Source organism: Dasypus novemcinctus, chromosome 3, assembly GCF_030445035.2.
Source record: "Dasypus novemcinctus isolate mDasNov1 chromosome 3, mDasNov1.1.hap2, whole genome shotgun sequence".
In the NCBI taxonomy this organism is placed as follows: domain Eukaryota; kingdom Metazoa; phylum Chordata; class Mammalia; order Cingulata; family Dasypodidae; genus Dasypus; species Dasypus novemcinctus.
In genome coordinates, this window is record NC_080675.1 from 61642765 (window position 1) to 61659203 (window position 16439).

Below are 16439 nucleotides of genomic sequence, written 5' to 3' on the forward strand. Positions count from 1 at the left end.
TACAGCTGCAAGAAAGAGAGTCCTATCCATCTGATGTGTGGGATCAAAGGCCCCCTCATTTAATGGTGGAGTGGGCATCACCATCCCAGAATCCTCAGGACTGGGAAATGAACTATGGTCTAAAATAAACTTATTAGTATTCTACTATAGATTTACTGAGATTCTAGCAATGGAAGAAATACCATTGTTGTGGACGCACTGACCCATGAATGTTCTGGGGTTAGGGAGAAGGAAAAACAGGTGTAATAGGGGGGCATTTTCAGGACTTGGAAATCACCCTTAATGACAACACAACAACAGATACAGGCTATTATATATCCAGCCATAACCTACAGACTCAAATGGGGGAAAGTGTAAACTACAATGTAAACTATAATCCATGCTTAGTGGCAATGCTCCAAAATGTGTTTATCAATTGCAGTGAATGTACTCCACTGATGAAAGATTTGCTAATATGGGAAAATGTGGGAGGTGTGGGGAGCGGAGCATATGGGAATCCCCTGTATATTCTCTTTAACATGTAATCAAAGTATCTTTTAAAAAAATAAGGAAGCTTTAGATTACATAAATGTTACATCAAAAATAGGTCCCCACACACCCTTTTCCCCATCAACAAACATCTTTCATTAGTGTGGTACATTTGTTAAAATTGTACGTGTTGAAGCATTGCTCCTAACCATGGTCTATAGTTTACGCTATGGTTTACAACTTTGCACTGCACAATTTTATAGGTTTTGACAAAATGTAAAATGGCTTGTATCCATCATTGCGAAATCATGCAGAACAATTCCAGTGTCCCAAAAATGCCCCATGTTACACCCACTCTTCCCTCTCCCTCCTCTCAGTACCTCCTGTGACTACTGTCTTTATATCAAAGTTACAAGTTCTTCCATTATTAGAATAATAATAAGTCTACTTTAGCCCATGGTTGCATTTCCCCCTTATGTTTGTTCGTTCTCTCAATCCTGAGGATTTGGGAATGGTGATGCTCTCTCCTTCCAGTTGAGAGAGAGCCCTGATCCCATGGGGCAGTCCTGCCTACAGTTATAGATACTGTCTGTTTCTTGGGATGGGCCTTTTCCTTCATCATCCTTTTGTTGGTTGTTCTGTGCGAGCCCAATGTACTGGAGAGTAGGTGTTGGCTGCAACTCTGCTGAGATTCAGGGCACATGAATAGCCAGATGATTCAAGTCTATGGGACACACACTCAATTGTGTACAGTGCTAATCATAGATTGAAATAAGAGGGACAGAAGAACCATGTGTGGGAACATTATAAATGAGTCTAACTCTGATACATTGGGAAGGTAGGTTATCATATATTCCAAAGTAAGGCTCACCAACAGAATGCTGATTTCCTGGGGTTGTCTGCCCTGCCTGTAGTGTCTAGATGTCTCTAGAGCTGTCAGGAGCACCTCTGCTTGAGGCATTGTTTACTGTGGCAGTCAGTGAGTTCCTTCTGAGACATGCATAAGTGTAACCTCCAGCATGACCTCCCAACTCATTTTGAAATCTCTTAGCCATAAAAACTCATTTGTATTTAGTATTTCCCCCTTGAGGTCAAGGTATTTTTCCAAATGCATCACTAGTTGGCACTTGGTAATAATCCCCCTGTGCCAGGGAGGCTCATCCCTGGGAGTCATGTCCCATACCAGGGAGGTGGGGTGAGGTAGCGAACCCTTACATTGAGTTTGGCTTTGAGAGAGGCCACATTTGTGCAACAAGGAGGCTTTCAGGAGGTAACTCTTTGGCAATATGTATTTTAGGCTAAGTTTCAATTTCACAAGAACAAGGCTTGTTAAGTATCTCCATCAATGTCAAGGTCCTGGTGTATTGGTCTGTACCCTTCGCTAGGCAGTAGTGTTTCTGTACAATAATAATGAGCAAGCTAAGGAGGGAAAAAAAGTTAAATTTTCAATAGCAACTAAATATCAAAGATCTAGGGATAACTTTAAGGATGTAAAGGACTTGAACACAGAAAACTACAAAATATTGTTAAAAGAAATTAAACATGTTGAAAAAGAATGAAGTTGGAGGACTCACACTTTCTGATTTTAAAGCATATTACAAAGTTACACTGGTCTAACAGCATAGTACCAGCACAAGGATAAACCAGTGATAGTTCAGAAATTGACTCCTCACCTAGGGTCAGTTGAATTTCTTTTTTTCCCCCTCCTTTGTGGCTTGCTTGCTGTCTGTTCTCCGTGTTCATTCACTGTGCATTCTTCTGTGTCTGCTTTTCTCCCTTTGTTGTGTCATCTTGCTTTGCCAGCTCTTTGCAGGTGCTGGCTGTCAGCTTTCCACGGGCTTAGGCTGTCAGCTCTCCACGGGCCAGCTTGCCTTCACAAGGAGGCCCCGGGATGCAAACCCAGGGCTTCCCATATGGTAGATGGGAGCCCAATCAACTGAGCCACAGTGGCTTCCTGCCAGTTGATTTTTGACAAGGCAAGAGCCAGGACTATAAAACTAGAAGAAAATGCAGGGAAACATCTTTAGGATCTTGTGTTAGGTCGTGGTTTCTTAGACTTTACACAAGTGACAAAAGAAAAAATAGATATATGGTACCTTCTCGAAATTAAAAATTTTTGTGCATCAAAGGACTTTACCCAAAAGAAGGGTTTAATCTCTGGGATATAAAAAGAAATCTTACAGCTCAGCAATGAAAAGACAAGCAACCCACTTTTTAAAAATGGGCAAATAAAATACAATCAAAAAGAAAAAATAGATATTTAAAAAGGGCAAAATCCTGAATATACATTTCTTCAAAGATACACAAATCGCCAAAAAGCAAATGAAAACATGCTCAACATCATTAACTATTAAGGAAATGCAAATCAAAGCCACAACAAGATACCATTTCACACCCCCTAGAAAATCTTCTATTAAAAAAACACAATTACAAGTATTGGAGAGAATGTGGAGAATTAGGAACACTCATTCATTGCTGGGAATGTGAAATGGTGCAGCCATTGTGAAAGACAGTTTGGCAGTTTCTCAGAACTCTAAGTATAAAATTATCATATGATTTGCCAATCCTACTTCTAGCTATACATGCAAAAAAATTGAAGGCAGGGACTCAAACAGATATTTACACACTGGTGTTTATAGCAGCATTATTTACAGTTGCCAAAAGATGCAAGCAATTGAAGTGACATCAACTGCTGAATGAATAAGTAAAATGTTGTATATACATACAATGGAATATTCCCCATAAAAAGGAGTGAAGTTGTGAATCATTCAACAACATGGATAAACTTTGTAGACATGTTGTGTGAAATAAGCCAGACACAAAAGGACACATCTTGTATGATCTCACTCATGAAGTAATTAGAATAAGAAAACCCAGAGTCAGAATCTGAAATATAATTTACCATGGGCCAGGTTGGTGGTAGAAAAAGGGGAATTTGGGAAACAGACTTGGCCCAGTGGTTAGGGCGTCCGTCTACCACATGGGAGGTCCGTGGTTCAAACCCCGGGTCTCCTTGACCCGTGTGCAGCTGGCCCACGCGCAGCGCTGATGCATGCAAGGAGTGCCCTGCCACGCAGGGGTGTCCCCTGCATAGGGGAGCCCCACGCGCAAGGAGTGCGCCCCTAAGGAGAGCCGCCCAGTGCGAAAGAAAGTGCAGCCTGCCCAGGAATGGCGCCGCCCACACTTCCCTTGCCGCCGAGGACAACAGAGACAACAGAGACAACAGAAGCGGACAAAGAAACAAGATGCAGCAAATAGACACAGAGAACAGACAACCGGGGGAGGGGGGGAATTAAATAAATAAATAAATCTTTAAAAAAACTAAAAAGAAAAAGGGGAATTAATGCTTGAGTTATACAGAGTTTCTATTTGGGCTGATGGTGATGTTTTGGTAATGAGTAGTGGTGATGGTTGCACACCATTGTAAATGTAATTAACAGCACTGAATATGGTTAAAAGGGGAAATTTTAGGTTGTATATATGTTACTAGAATAAAAATTTTAAATAAAAAACCGTTAGATGGTACAACACAATGATCCCTATTCTAAGTGATCGACTATAGTTAATAGTACAATTTTAGACATGTTCTTTTCTGAATTGTAACAAATATACCATACTAATGCAAGGTGTTAATAATAGGGTGGTATATGATAAGTATGTAATTTACGCATGACTTTTCTATAAACCTGTAACCTCTCTTTTAAAAAGATAATAGGTTTAAGCAAGTTAAAAGTTAAGACTAAAAGGAAGAGTGAAAATTAAGTTAAAAGGAAAGAGTAAAGAGCTATAAGAAGAAGACTTCTTTCTTTACTTTCTGCCTACTCTTTTCATGCTTGTGAACAGAAACAATTTTTCCTCTATCAGATAATAATATTTTGGTATTGATGCCAGGGCACATTTCATTGTTTATTCCCTCCCATTAGCACTGCATTTATAAAGAAAGCTAAGTTAGCTTTTAGGTGAGTATAGCTCAGTTCTTGTTTTTAACTAAATATATTTTTATATAAAGTTATTCAGTATATTGGGTCTTCGTGTTTGTTTCTTTTCTTTCCAGTCAGAAATCCTTACACAGGACATAAATACCTCTGTGGAGCTTTACAGTCTGGAATTGTTTTACTTCAGTGGTATGAGCCAATGCAAAAATTTATGTTGATAAAGGTATATATTACTTATGTTTGTATTTTTCTTTTTTAGGAAACACTAGTTTATAACTATAGCTAAAATTATAAGATTCTGTTACAATCTAGCATCAGCACATTTATAGTTATTTATAAGTATATATTTGATTCAGAGATTACTGTGTTTTTAGTCAGATTTCCTCTTTAACTAAAGCTACTTAATAAAGTTTCAGAAGCATCACAGCTATGAAGATTAATATGGCAAATTTTGACACTCATTTTTATAGAACATTCTTATGATCATCTATGAAATAGTCCTTATTAGAATTAGATAAATCAAGAAAATAGAAGCCTTTCTGTTAACTTTATTCAACAACAGTATGAATGGGGAGGTTGTTTCTGAATTGTGGTTCTGTCATTTATTTTTTGCAGCACTTTGATTTTCCTTTGCCAAGTCCTTTGAATGTATTTGAAATGCTGGTAATACCAGAACAAGAATATCCCATGGTCTGTGTAGCTATTAGCAAGGGCACTGAATCAAATCAGGTTGTTCAGTTTGAGACAATCAACTTGAACTCTGCGTCTTCATGGTTTACAGAAATTGGTGCAGGTAAGTGTTTTTTTACCTTGTTAGAATACTGAAGGTTTTGCTTATAAAAGTAGCAGAACAAGTTCAGCCAGTGGGATTCTTTTAAATAAAGGTTTAGTACATACTTTCCCAGTGAGCCTAGAGAATCATTTGTTCCCTTGTTTTATGAATCTATATTTGCCATAGGTAATTTGATACAAGTTATTTTACCAAAGGAAATTTTAATGATTCCTGATTTTTTTTTTTAAGATTTATTTATTTCCCTAAGGAACAAACAGTTCATTGATTCTCTAGATCTGGATTCTTCATCATGAAGGTCCACAAACACTCTCCTGAAATTTTTTATATATATATATAATTTTATATATATATATATAATTTTACTTTTATGTTCAAATGTATGTTTTTCAAGGGAGAGGAATCCATGGGCTTCCCAAAGAGATATCCTTATTAAGCATTGCTCTAAATAATCTAACATCAGTTCTTGGCTTCACCCAGACCGTTCAAAAGAGCTGAGTGCCTACAATGAATTGTTTTACCAAAAATGTTTTGCAAAAGAGGGTGGGAAGAATGGGGAGTTAATGATTAATAATTAGGATACAGAGTTTCTTTTTGGGATGAAAAGTTTGGTAATGGATGTGGCAATTGTAGCACAACATTGTAAATGTAATTAATGCCACTGAATTTTACACTTAAAAAGTTAAAATGGCACATTTTGTTATATATATTTTATCACAATAAAATTTGTAAAATGTTGTCACATCTGTTAGCATATGTTAAAGAAGCATCCCTGTGAGTATCAGCAACCTGATGAGTGTTGCTTCCTGCAAAAAGGATATTAATATTTTTCATTATGGTACTTGGTATCCTCTTTATAAAGGATCACAACACACCCTGTGTGCCCACACACATACCAGTTTCTCTCTGATCCTGGTATCATTGATCCTTTTTTTTTTTTGAAGATTTATTTTATTTCTCTCCCCTTGCCCTTCGTTGTCTGTTCTCTGTGTCCATTCACTGTGTGTTCTGCATCTGCTTGCATTATCTGGCGGCACTGGGAAACCGTGTCTCTTTTTTGTTGCGTCATCTTGCTACGTCAGCTCTCTGTGTCTGTGGCGCCACTCCTGGGCAGGCTGCGCTTTTTTCACACGGGGCGGCTCTCCTTGTGGAGTGCACTCCTTGTGCGTGGGCACCCCCGTGTAGGGTGCATGGCATGACATGCATGGCATGACACTCCTTGAACGCGGCAGCACTATGTGTGGACCAGCTTACCATATAGGTCAGGAGGCCCTGGGGATCAAATCCTGGACCCTCCATATGATAGATGGATGCTCTATCAGTTGAGACACATCCACTTCCTTCATTAATCCTTTTACGTTTTCTGAATCACTCGTTTATTTTTATCTCAAGGACTCTGTGACTTGCCTAACTGATCTTGTTTCCATCTTCCCATTTGCTATTTCCTTTAAAGAAGAGAGAAAATCTAGACATTGTATAGTGGGCATCTTACTTTCTTCACCATGTTTATCCTTTACTTTATCTTTGTAACTCATCTTTCTAGAACTAGCTGAGATATTAATTAAATTTAATAATGAACTTTTCTCAGCTCTCCTAACCATACTTAGGACTTAAGTTTGTTCTCCTAATTTGACTTACGTATATTTGTTGAAAAGATAACTGCCATTAAAAATATAATTTGTGTCAGATTTCAAAGATTAGTTTTTAAATGGTAGCAAAAGTGAGGATATGTGTTTAATTTTTCTAAGCTCTAATCCTTTCAAGCATGTTACATAACTATAACTTTGTTTTTCTCCCCTAAGGCAGTCAACAGTTAGATTCCATTCACGTAACACAATTGGAGAGAGACACAGTTTTAGTGTGTTTAGACAGTAAGTACTATATTAAAGTTTATTCAGAATAGACTATTTGATTTAATGATTCTTTTAATGGAATTGATTCTGTTAAACTATAATTCAAGATTTTTACTTTACCACCTTAAGTGGCCTTGTTTTATTGAAGAAAAACCTAACTCAGTTACAGATAAAGTAATTAATTGATCTGTTTGTCAGTATGAGCCTCTGTAATATTTTTCTTTATGTTTCACCTACCTGGAAACATATCCATACAGTTTATCATAATCTCAGAGTAAAATTCTGTATAAAATTATTCCATCTCGTACCCCATAATTAATGAAAAAATAAAAGATTATATATACTAAAATAACTTAAATAGTCATGTAATATGAACTTTTGGAATGTTGTCAGAATGAGATTCTAATGTACTTACAAATTTGCACTTAGGGATTTGACACCGCTGCTCCTACTTGTAGTTCTTTGGATGTAGGAGAGATATTATTGATAGAAGTGTGCTGGACTATGAAAAATAGAGAAGCAGAAAAACTTGAGCAACAGAGATAGTATCTTGACTTTGCAAATGAAGCATTCTGGTTCTTAAAATCTACTTTATGTTCTTGCGTTGCATCCTATAAGGTGAAATTTACCTAGACTTGGGAATATATGTGAAACTTGATAGTATTTGCTGTAATCAGACCATCAATTGCTGGACCTGACCATAGGTGTTCAAGAGTACTTTAAAAAATTGTTCTATTACTGATTTTGCCTGTATTTCTATCCTAATTTCTAGTCTGATGAATTCCCTAGTGAATTTACTTTGTAGACTCATAAAGATCAGCTAATATTCTAGATGAGTAGACCAAACCTCATAGTTGCCTTCTTATCTAATGTCTCTCCTTTAGGTATTTTGGCACTTTGAATGAGAAGATTGGACTATTAATAGGTTACCCTTAATTGAATTTGATAAATTATTATTTTATCCAAACAACTAGAAGTTTCAGTACTTACTAATCAAATAATCATATAATTAGAATTTATTTGAATAATACTGAGCCTTTGACATTAAGTTCCTAAATATCTTCTGAGTAATCAAAGAAAAAAATTATGCTTGATTTTCATTTTGGTAATTAATTTTTTTATCAATATCTTCAAATTTTTTTGGCTAGGCCTTCCATTTCCAGTTACTCAAGATAAATGGAAAGTTGACTTTCTGGAGTTTTTTCTTTTTTAAGGGGGCAGAGAAAAGCTTCAAAAATGGGTTGTTGTCAGGTGTAACATTTATAATTCAGTTTTAATAAGCAGCAATGGAGATTGACCCATAAATCACAAATCAGATCAGAAATTAATGCAGAGAGACAGTATCTTCCAAGTCAGAGCTAAGATAGTAAAATTAGAAAATCGAATGAACTAAAGGAAACTAGAATTATGGTTTACTCCTCATGCTAGAGTTTACTTCTAGAGAAATTATGAACTTTAAAGTACTATTTCTTGTCCCCATGTACATTTATAGAATAGCACTCATGTTAAAGTTATGTTACTTATCATATATTATGTAATTTGTAAAGGAAAAGATCAACTCTTATTGCTAAATATTTGGGCACCAAGGCCACCAGTTTTAAAGAACTGTACTTTAAAAGAATGAGAATATGTGTTCCATGTATGCAATATAAAGAAGAATCTAGCAGCAGAATTGCCATTTATCAAAGGAGGGCACTCTTATAATATACCTTATTATAAGTCAATTTTTCAAAGGCCATACTTGAATCAAGACCAATAGTTGAACTTTATTAAGATTATTGTTTGATATCTATGTAAAATCCATATATCACATTACATTTAGCTTAGATTTGTCTATTTTTTTTTTTTAAGAATTTGTAAAAATTGTAAATTTACAAGGAAAACTAAAATCAAGCAAGAAATTGGCTTCTGAGCTAAGTTTTGATTTTCGCATCGAGTCTGTAGGTGAGTCTCCTTTTCTTATTACTGAGTTTGGAATACTTGTTTCTTTGATGTTGCTATTCATGCTGTACTTTGGTTTGTCTAGACCAGAGCCCTCTAATAGAAGTTCTGTGATGATAGAAATGTTCCATGCTTATGCTTTTCAATATAATAGCCATTAACCACGTGAAACTATTCAGTACTTAAATGTGGCTAGTGCTGCATTTTTTTTTAATCCATACCCCCCACACACATTGTTTTTGTACTTGCTGTCTGCTTTTTGTGTCCATTCACTGTGTGTTCTTCGTCTGCTTGTCTTCTCTTTAGGCAGCACCAGGAACCAATTCTGGGACCTTCCGGAGCGTGAAAGGGGTGCTCAATCTCTTGTGCCACCTTAGCTCCCTGGTCTACTGCATCTTTTATTGTCTCCCCTCTGGGTCTCTTATTGTTGTGTCATCTTGCTGTGCCAACTTCCTGCATTGGCCAGCACTCCATGGGGGCCAGCTCTTCACTCAGGCCAGCTTGCCTTCTCCAGGAGGCCCCAGGAATCAAACCCTGGACCTCCTATATGGTAGATGGGAGCCCATTCGCTTGAGCCACATCCACTTCCCTAGTGCTGCATTTTAATCTTTAACTGTTTTTCAATTTTAGTTTAAATAGCCATATGTGTCTAGTAACTACCATATTGGACAGTGCAGATCTAGACCACATACTAAATTCTAAATCCTTTGTTGTAGTTTTCTGAATATTTAAAACTTGGAATCATTTTTTAAATTTCTGTTTATTATTCCCTTTGCTGCATCAAGTGAATTATACTTCTCCCAGTTCTTTCCAAATCATGAAGGTATTTGTGTGATATGATTAACAGTGTTAGATATGCTATATTTCTTTGCATGTGGGATTCTGGTTGGTGTGTGATGATGGTTATTGCTTTTAGATCTATACAAATATATACATAAATAGTTTCCCACAGGAGTTGAGGCTAATATGCCATTTTAATTTGCTTCATAGTCAGTAAGTATTTTACTCTGAAATAGTCGATGATTTTATGATAAAAAAGATTATTACATTAATCACTATTTCCATCCTCATTATAAGTTATTAAGTACTTTTCCCAGAAGTAATAGAACTTATGAAAAAAATATATTGGCTGGAAACATTTTAATCAGTGTATTATATGATTCTAGCACAAATCCAAGTAAGGAATTAAAATAAAGTTGGCAGTTTTTATTTGGACCATGAAAAACATGGATTTTATAATTAAATGTATATACTATTAAGAAACATTTTTCCCACTAGTTTGAAAATCTTTTAATTTTTAATAGATTGATAAAAGTTTTTCAACTGATGTTTTGTCTTATCACAAAGTGTATTCATACAACATCTTAAATAAAAAGAAATTTCTTATACTTAGGAAATTTAATTTATTGAAGCAGAAAATCTAAACTTTCTGTAGATGCCAAGACAAAAGGGATTTTAAAACAGTTTCTGCTTTTATTCTTTTTCTGTTGCTGGATATCACATGCCAGTTTCTAAGATTTAATATTTTTTGAAGAGATACTGACATATAGAGCCTTAGTTCCTCTTCATTGTTTCTCAGACACCCTGGTATCTGAACTGTTTCATATGTGCCAAATTATTTAGGCAATTTTAATTGTTAAACAGAAGTTTTTTCCTCTTAGGCTACCCTCCCTCCTTGTTAGTCACCCTTGAAATACTTGGAAGTATCATTCTGGATAGAAGAGTCCCTTTAAGCCACCTCTCAAAAAAATAAAACCAGTAACTGGATTTATTTGTTGCAGCTAGTGAAACTCATGTGATTTGTCTTTGTAAAACATTTTTATTTGTATTGAGCTAACATGTTTCCTGAACACTCTCATATTACCTTTTTACAAAGAGTCAATATTCTAGTAAGAAATATAAGTGATAAAGTTCCATTACTTTCTCCTAACACCTTTATTTATATTTTTCTGATTCTGTTTAATTATCTAGATAATTTAGTCTCTAATACCTACATTATAATTATTGATTAAATACTAAGAATTTTATATAAGAAATGGCTGAAAGATTGTAAGTATTGAATATGTGGTTAAATTTTGGACTGTGGGGCAGGTTTCTTTTTTTTTTTTAAGTACTTTGTAATAGGAAAATATGTACATAAGTAAAAGATGATTCCTTATTAGGTTCTTTTGAATACGTGATGCTATTTAAATAAATAAACATGTTTTTTTAATCCAAAATCACAATTATGTAAGTTTTTATGATTTTCACCCACTTTTAAAAAAAAGAGAGGTGCAGCATCTGAAAGAAAAATTAAAATGCTGATATCCATGTATCAGAAGTTAGCCCATGTTTAAATGAATGCATAACCCTGCCTCAATAAATTACTTGCACTCAGACATGGCTAGATCACGAAAATGTTGGAAACTGATGGCCTAGACAGTGGAAGTTGGCATAAGCACACAAACAACCTTATGTTATCTATTATTTATTAAAATAGTTAAGGACAATTTATAGTGCTTTATTTTAATTTCAGTTCTCCCTTTTTTTTTTTTTAGTATGCCTTCAAGATAGTGTGTTGGCTTTCTGGAAACATGGAATGCAGGGTAAAAGCTTCAAGTCAGATGAGGTAATGTTTCTCAAAATATCCTCCAGTGATTCTCACTAAAGATTTTAAATATTGACCCATGCATTTTTTTTCCTGTGAAGCTATATTATCATATTTATTGCCCTTAATGCTATAAACTGGTAAAGCAAAAAAGTCAGTATTTTCCCTTCAAATGTGTTCACTTCTGTTTTGTATTTTAATATTCTCAGTGGCCACAAGGAATTGCAAAATAGGAATTTACAGTTTCATTCCCTCAATTTGTAAATGTTTGCTAAGCTTGCTGAACATAAATACAAATGATTCACTTCTAAATTAAATAAGGCTTTTCCATAATCTACAATTGTGTAGTTCTTTTTTAGTATTATATTTAAACTTCTAATTTAATATATATTGGATGACAACACTAAGGAAATATAAGAATATTCATTTAGTAAATATTTGTTGCATACCAACTACATGCAAGACATTAGATTACTGTGAGACATGATGTATAATTATAAGTAATGTCTAACCATTATATAACACCTACTATATCCCAAGCACTCTACATATAGTAGCTCATTTATGGCTCAGAACAATCCTATGAGATTGGTACTATTCATATTCCCAGTTATATAGGCATAGAGTGATTAAGTAAGTTTACCAGAGTTTACTGGATGTAAACGGTGTCTCTAAATTACTTCTAGCAGACGTAATCAGGATACATTTCATGCAGGAGATGGGATTTGGGCTCGACCTTGAGAGATGAATCCTAATAATTAGAGATAATGCTAACAGAGACAATTTCCCATTTGTGTGAGTACCTGTGTAATTCTGGTACACCTCACCTATTTGTGAACTAACAGCTCAAAACTTCATCTATTTGAATCTACCTTTAGGTTTATCCACACCCTTATTTATATATAAATGAGTATCTCCTCCTTATATGAATGCAGACTTAGAATGTTTCCAGGAGAAACTTTGATAAGTCACCTGCCTTTAAATATGTCATTTCAACTAGTTACTGACCTATAAAACTAAATGTCATCAGGTCACTGCATTTGAGGACACTTCTAGTCCTATATATTACTGCAATTAGAATAATTGTCCTTTAAGTGCTGTTTTCATTGTGTTGCTCTGTGGTTAGAAATTTACAGAAGATTCCAGCATTCATCAAATCAAATACAAATTCTCTCTCTTCACTACCAATTTTTAACTCATCTGGCATGCTTCTTTGTGTATGCTTATGTTCTCCTCCTTCAACTTGGGCCTAGCTGAAGTCTTAACCTATTTCATAAAGTATTATTTAGCTACCCCAATTAATAATGCTTGGAATATCTCTGAATTTATAACTCTGGAAATCACCTCCACATAGTATAGCACTTCATTTGTTTTCTGATTTATGTTTAATTTTATCTCCCCAGCTAGACTGTATATTCCTTAATATCAGACTATTTTTAGACATATGTCTACATTGTCTTAGATTAGGTTCCTCTAAAAGCAGACCCTCAGACAAGGATTCAAGTACAGTTAAGTTTATTTGGGAGTAGATTCCAGAAAACAAGTAATGGAGTGAGTAATGTAAAATGAGAAGGAGAAAAAAGTCATTAAAGAATACATTAACATATTGGTTCCTACTATAGTCAACCAGAGCTTAATACCATAAGAATTACTGAGGAACAATGTGAAACACACCTTGGAATTAATTTACTTAAAGATGGGAACACTTTATGTACCAACTACTGTCCCATATTGATTAAGATTTGTCCCCAGGGTTATAAACTCCCTACACTTAGGGACTGCATTTGTACATGGTTAAGCACCTGCTGCTTTGGAGAAAACAGTAGAGGGACACAGCATTGTACGTGTAATGTGAGAGACTGATGCATGGGAGTATCTGCCACAGCTCTGCTAAAATCGGGTGGGCCTAGTATTCAGTGCAGGGCATCTCAAGCATCCAAGCTACGATGTAAAGAGATAGTGGCTCTACCGTCAAACAATGCTATATTCAAATCTTGGATCTACCAAGGTTTACCAATTATATGACCTTGAGCAAGTTACTTAACCTCTCTGAGCCTTAGTTTCTTTTTCAACACTACGGGAATTATAATACATACCCCAAAGGGTTCTTCTAAGGCAGGTGCCTGACCCATGTCAGATGTTCCATAAGTGTTGGTTGGTTTCTAATAGACAGAAAAACTTATTGAAATTGATTACATTTCTGGAATTGTCTATCAAAAAAATACTCATTCTGTTTAATAAATACTATATCCAAATAATTTTTAAATTATTATTTAAGCAACATAGGGACTAAGCTATTACTGTTATTTCTTTCTTTCTTAGGTTACCCAGGAAATTTCAGATGAAACAAGAGTTTTCCGCTTATTAGGATCAGACAGGTAATAGTTTGGAAACTATTTTGCTAAACTATTTTGAATTACCAAACAAATTAAAAAATTGTCTCTTAAATATAGTCAGCCACAGTATTTAAAAATAAGAACTCTTAGAGGGCTCAGCAATTTTGAAGAAATTTCCCAGCAACTTTCTTGAGAGAAAATAGTCAATTAAGCAATCTTTTGTCAGTTTGATGATAGTGATTCTAAAGACAGTTATAGTCAACCAGGACAAAATGTGATAATATAGGTGTTTATGTTCCTAGTACCATTACAGATATTTTAGGTCCCCTTGTTTTCATCATTTCTTTCTGGTTTTTTACCTTCTATTAACTATTGCTATATAAAATCCAAAGGAATTTGGATATGCACCTCTTGAAATACTTTTTTTTTTTTAAGTTAATAGATCACACAAAATTAACATGTCTTTATATCAGAAAATGTTCAACTCAGTTTCTGAGATCAATCTAAATTAAACAGGATTATGTGGTCTCTTTGTGATCAAAATGAAAGACAAGTTCAAAAATTGTGCCATCTTCTGAAAAAAACTTAGTAGTTTTTGTTTCCCCAAGGCTATATTGTCTACTTCTATAATACCCATTCCTTCTTTTTCCACCAAAAGTTGTTACTGCAGTAAAATTGACTGTAGTGGTGTGCATAGTCCTGAAGCAAGAATTGAGAACCTCTGGTCAGTCTAGTCACAAAATCATAGATTAAATATTACACAATTAAAGGCAGGGGGAAAGAGGTGGAGTTACGGCTCCATAAAATTTTTAGAAAGATTTTTGTGAGAAGAAAAACGGTTTTTTGGGAAATGATGTCTACCTTCATAGAAAAGAGAAAATCCACAAAGCATGACAACTTAGTAACTAGTCCAGAAAAAAAAAGGAAGGGAAAAAAAAAAAAAGAATTTGAGTACCCGATAAAGGATTCTAGAACCAGAATGGGAGGCTCTTTGCTTCTGCAGTAGGTAGAATTATGGATCGTTCAGTGATCCTGTTGATGCCAGCACTTTCATGATACATAGTAGGAGAGAATTCTGTTTGATAGAGAGTGAATCTGTAAGTATTTGAAGCCATATCTCTTACTTACTTGTTGCTTTCTGCCCCCTGCTCTCACAGTTTTCTCCCTCACTCTTCCCCATTTTATATTGTCTCTCCATTCTCTACCACTCTATGCCCTAAAAACTACATTTCTCAGACCATTGTCTTGTTCTGATTATCTTAACCAAAATTTTTGTTTTATCTTAATTTTTAAAGTGGCTTAAAGTTTGTTTTTTATTGTTTAAATATAGATGTTGGGGGGGACACTAAATATGTCAAAATATTAAGTTATTCCCATTTTTCTGTAATACATAATATGAAATATGTTACTTTATTGTTTTCAGTACACACAGCCTTTTTAAAATAATTTAATGCTTTTTTTAATGCTTCTTTTTTTCATATACCTTAAAGAATAATTTAGATTGGTCTCTTCGCCACTTCCCTCCAATTTGAGTAAATTCCTAAAGCATGAGTACACCTTTTGTTGGCATATATGTATGAGCAAATAGTTTTGGAATGAGATTATTAGACTGTCCTGAATTGTTTTCATATTTTATGTTCCTAAATTCATTAATTCTTGATCAGTTGTGTTTTTAAGCTATAAAATGTAAAGCTGAATTTGTTTATCCATGATCTTTTAATCTTATAAGAATACGAACACTGATATATTTGAAGCATGCAATATGTTTTTAAACAAACCTTTTGTTTTGGTTTAATTGCAGGGTTGTCGTTTTGGAAAGTAGACCAACAGAAAATCCTACTGCACACAGCAATCTCTACATCTTGGCTGGACATGAAAATAGTTACTAAAACAACAAAAATCCATATGAAAGCAAAAATATTTCAAGGAAATTGATTACAAAATGCATTATGATTAGCTTTAACTGTTATGGGTTATATCTCAATGATTTGTACTTTAGGATAAAATACAATATTTTCTGTAGCTGGAAACAGCTATTCTATTTCTTGCCACTGTGTGGTGGTTATATCAAGTTTGCTTAATAAAAGCTACAAGACAAATAGTCCTCTATTTAGTTTCAAGTAACAGTCTTTTTAAAAAGAATATTTGTAACAAGGGTGCCATGATGTTTTTAGGTAACAACTCCTGTAGTTATCTTCAGAGATAAATTTGGTGACAGTTTTCTCATTTTTTACCATGTCTCAGTCCTTCTTAATGAACAAATTTAATTAAGAAATTATCAAATAAGCCTCTCATTTTTACATCAGCCATTCTGTATGTTTCTGTAAAATAGAATATTTAATCCTTATTTATTAATCTCTTGCTGGAGTGGTGTATTGTATCTAACTTTTAGAAAAGGAGGGTTGCAGTGCAGCTTAAATTTTTTATAATGTATAAACAGTTTGTTTACCTTTTAGGAGTAGTTTTTTGAGGAGTGTAATTGGAGGTTCAGTACATACATGCAATTTTATTTAACAAGTATTTTGTAAT

At 34.5% G+C, this 16439-nt stretch overlaps 1 protein-coding gene across 2 annotated transcripts in view; it reads left to right on the top strand.

Moving 5' to 3' along the window:
- The window catches only part of MAP4K5 (mitogen-activated protein kinase kinase kinase kinase 5), a 160941-nt gene extending 144930 nt beyond the window's left edge, over positions 1-16011 (top strand). For both annotated transcript variants that reach the window (XM_058293444.2, XM_058293445.2), the window contains exons 26-32: positions 4523-4626; positions 5019-5196; positions 6996-7064; positions 8898-8990; positions 11525-11595; positions 13897-13952; positions 15712-16011. In XM_058293444.2, the coding sequence (XP_058149427.1) occupies positions 4523-4626; positions 5019-5196; positions 6996-7064; positions 8898-8990; positions 11525-11595; positions 13897-13952; positions 15712-15799 (659 nt within the window). In that variant the 3' untranslated portion in view covers positions 15800-16011. The remainder of the gene's footprint in view (positions 1-4522; positions 4627-5018; positions 5197-6995; positions 7065-8897; positions 8991-11524; positions 11596-13896; positions 13953-15711) is intronic.
- The last annotated feature ends 428 nt before the right edge of the window (positions 16012-16439 follow it).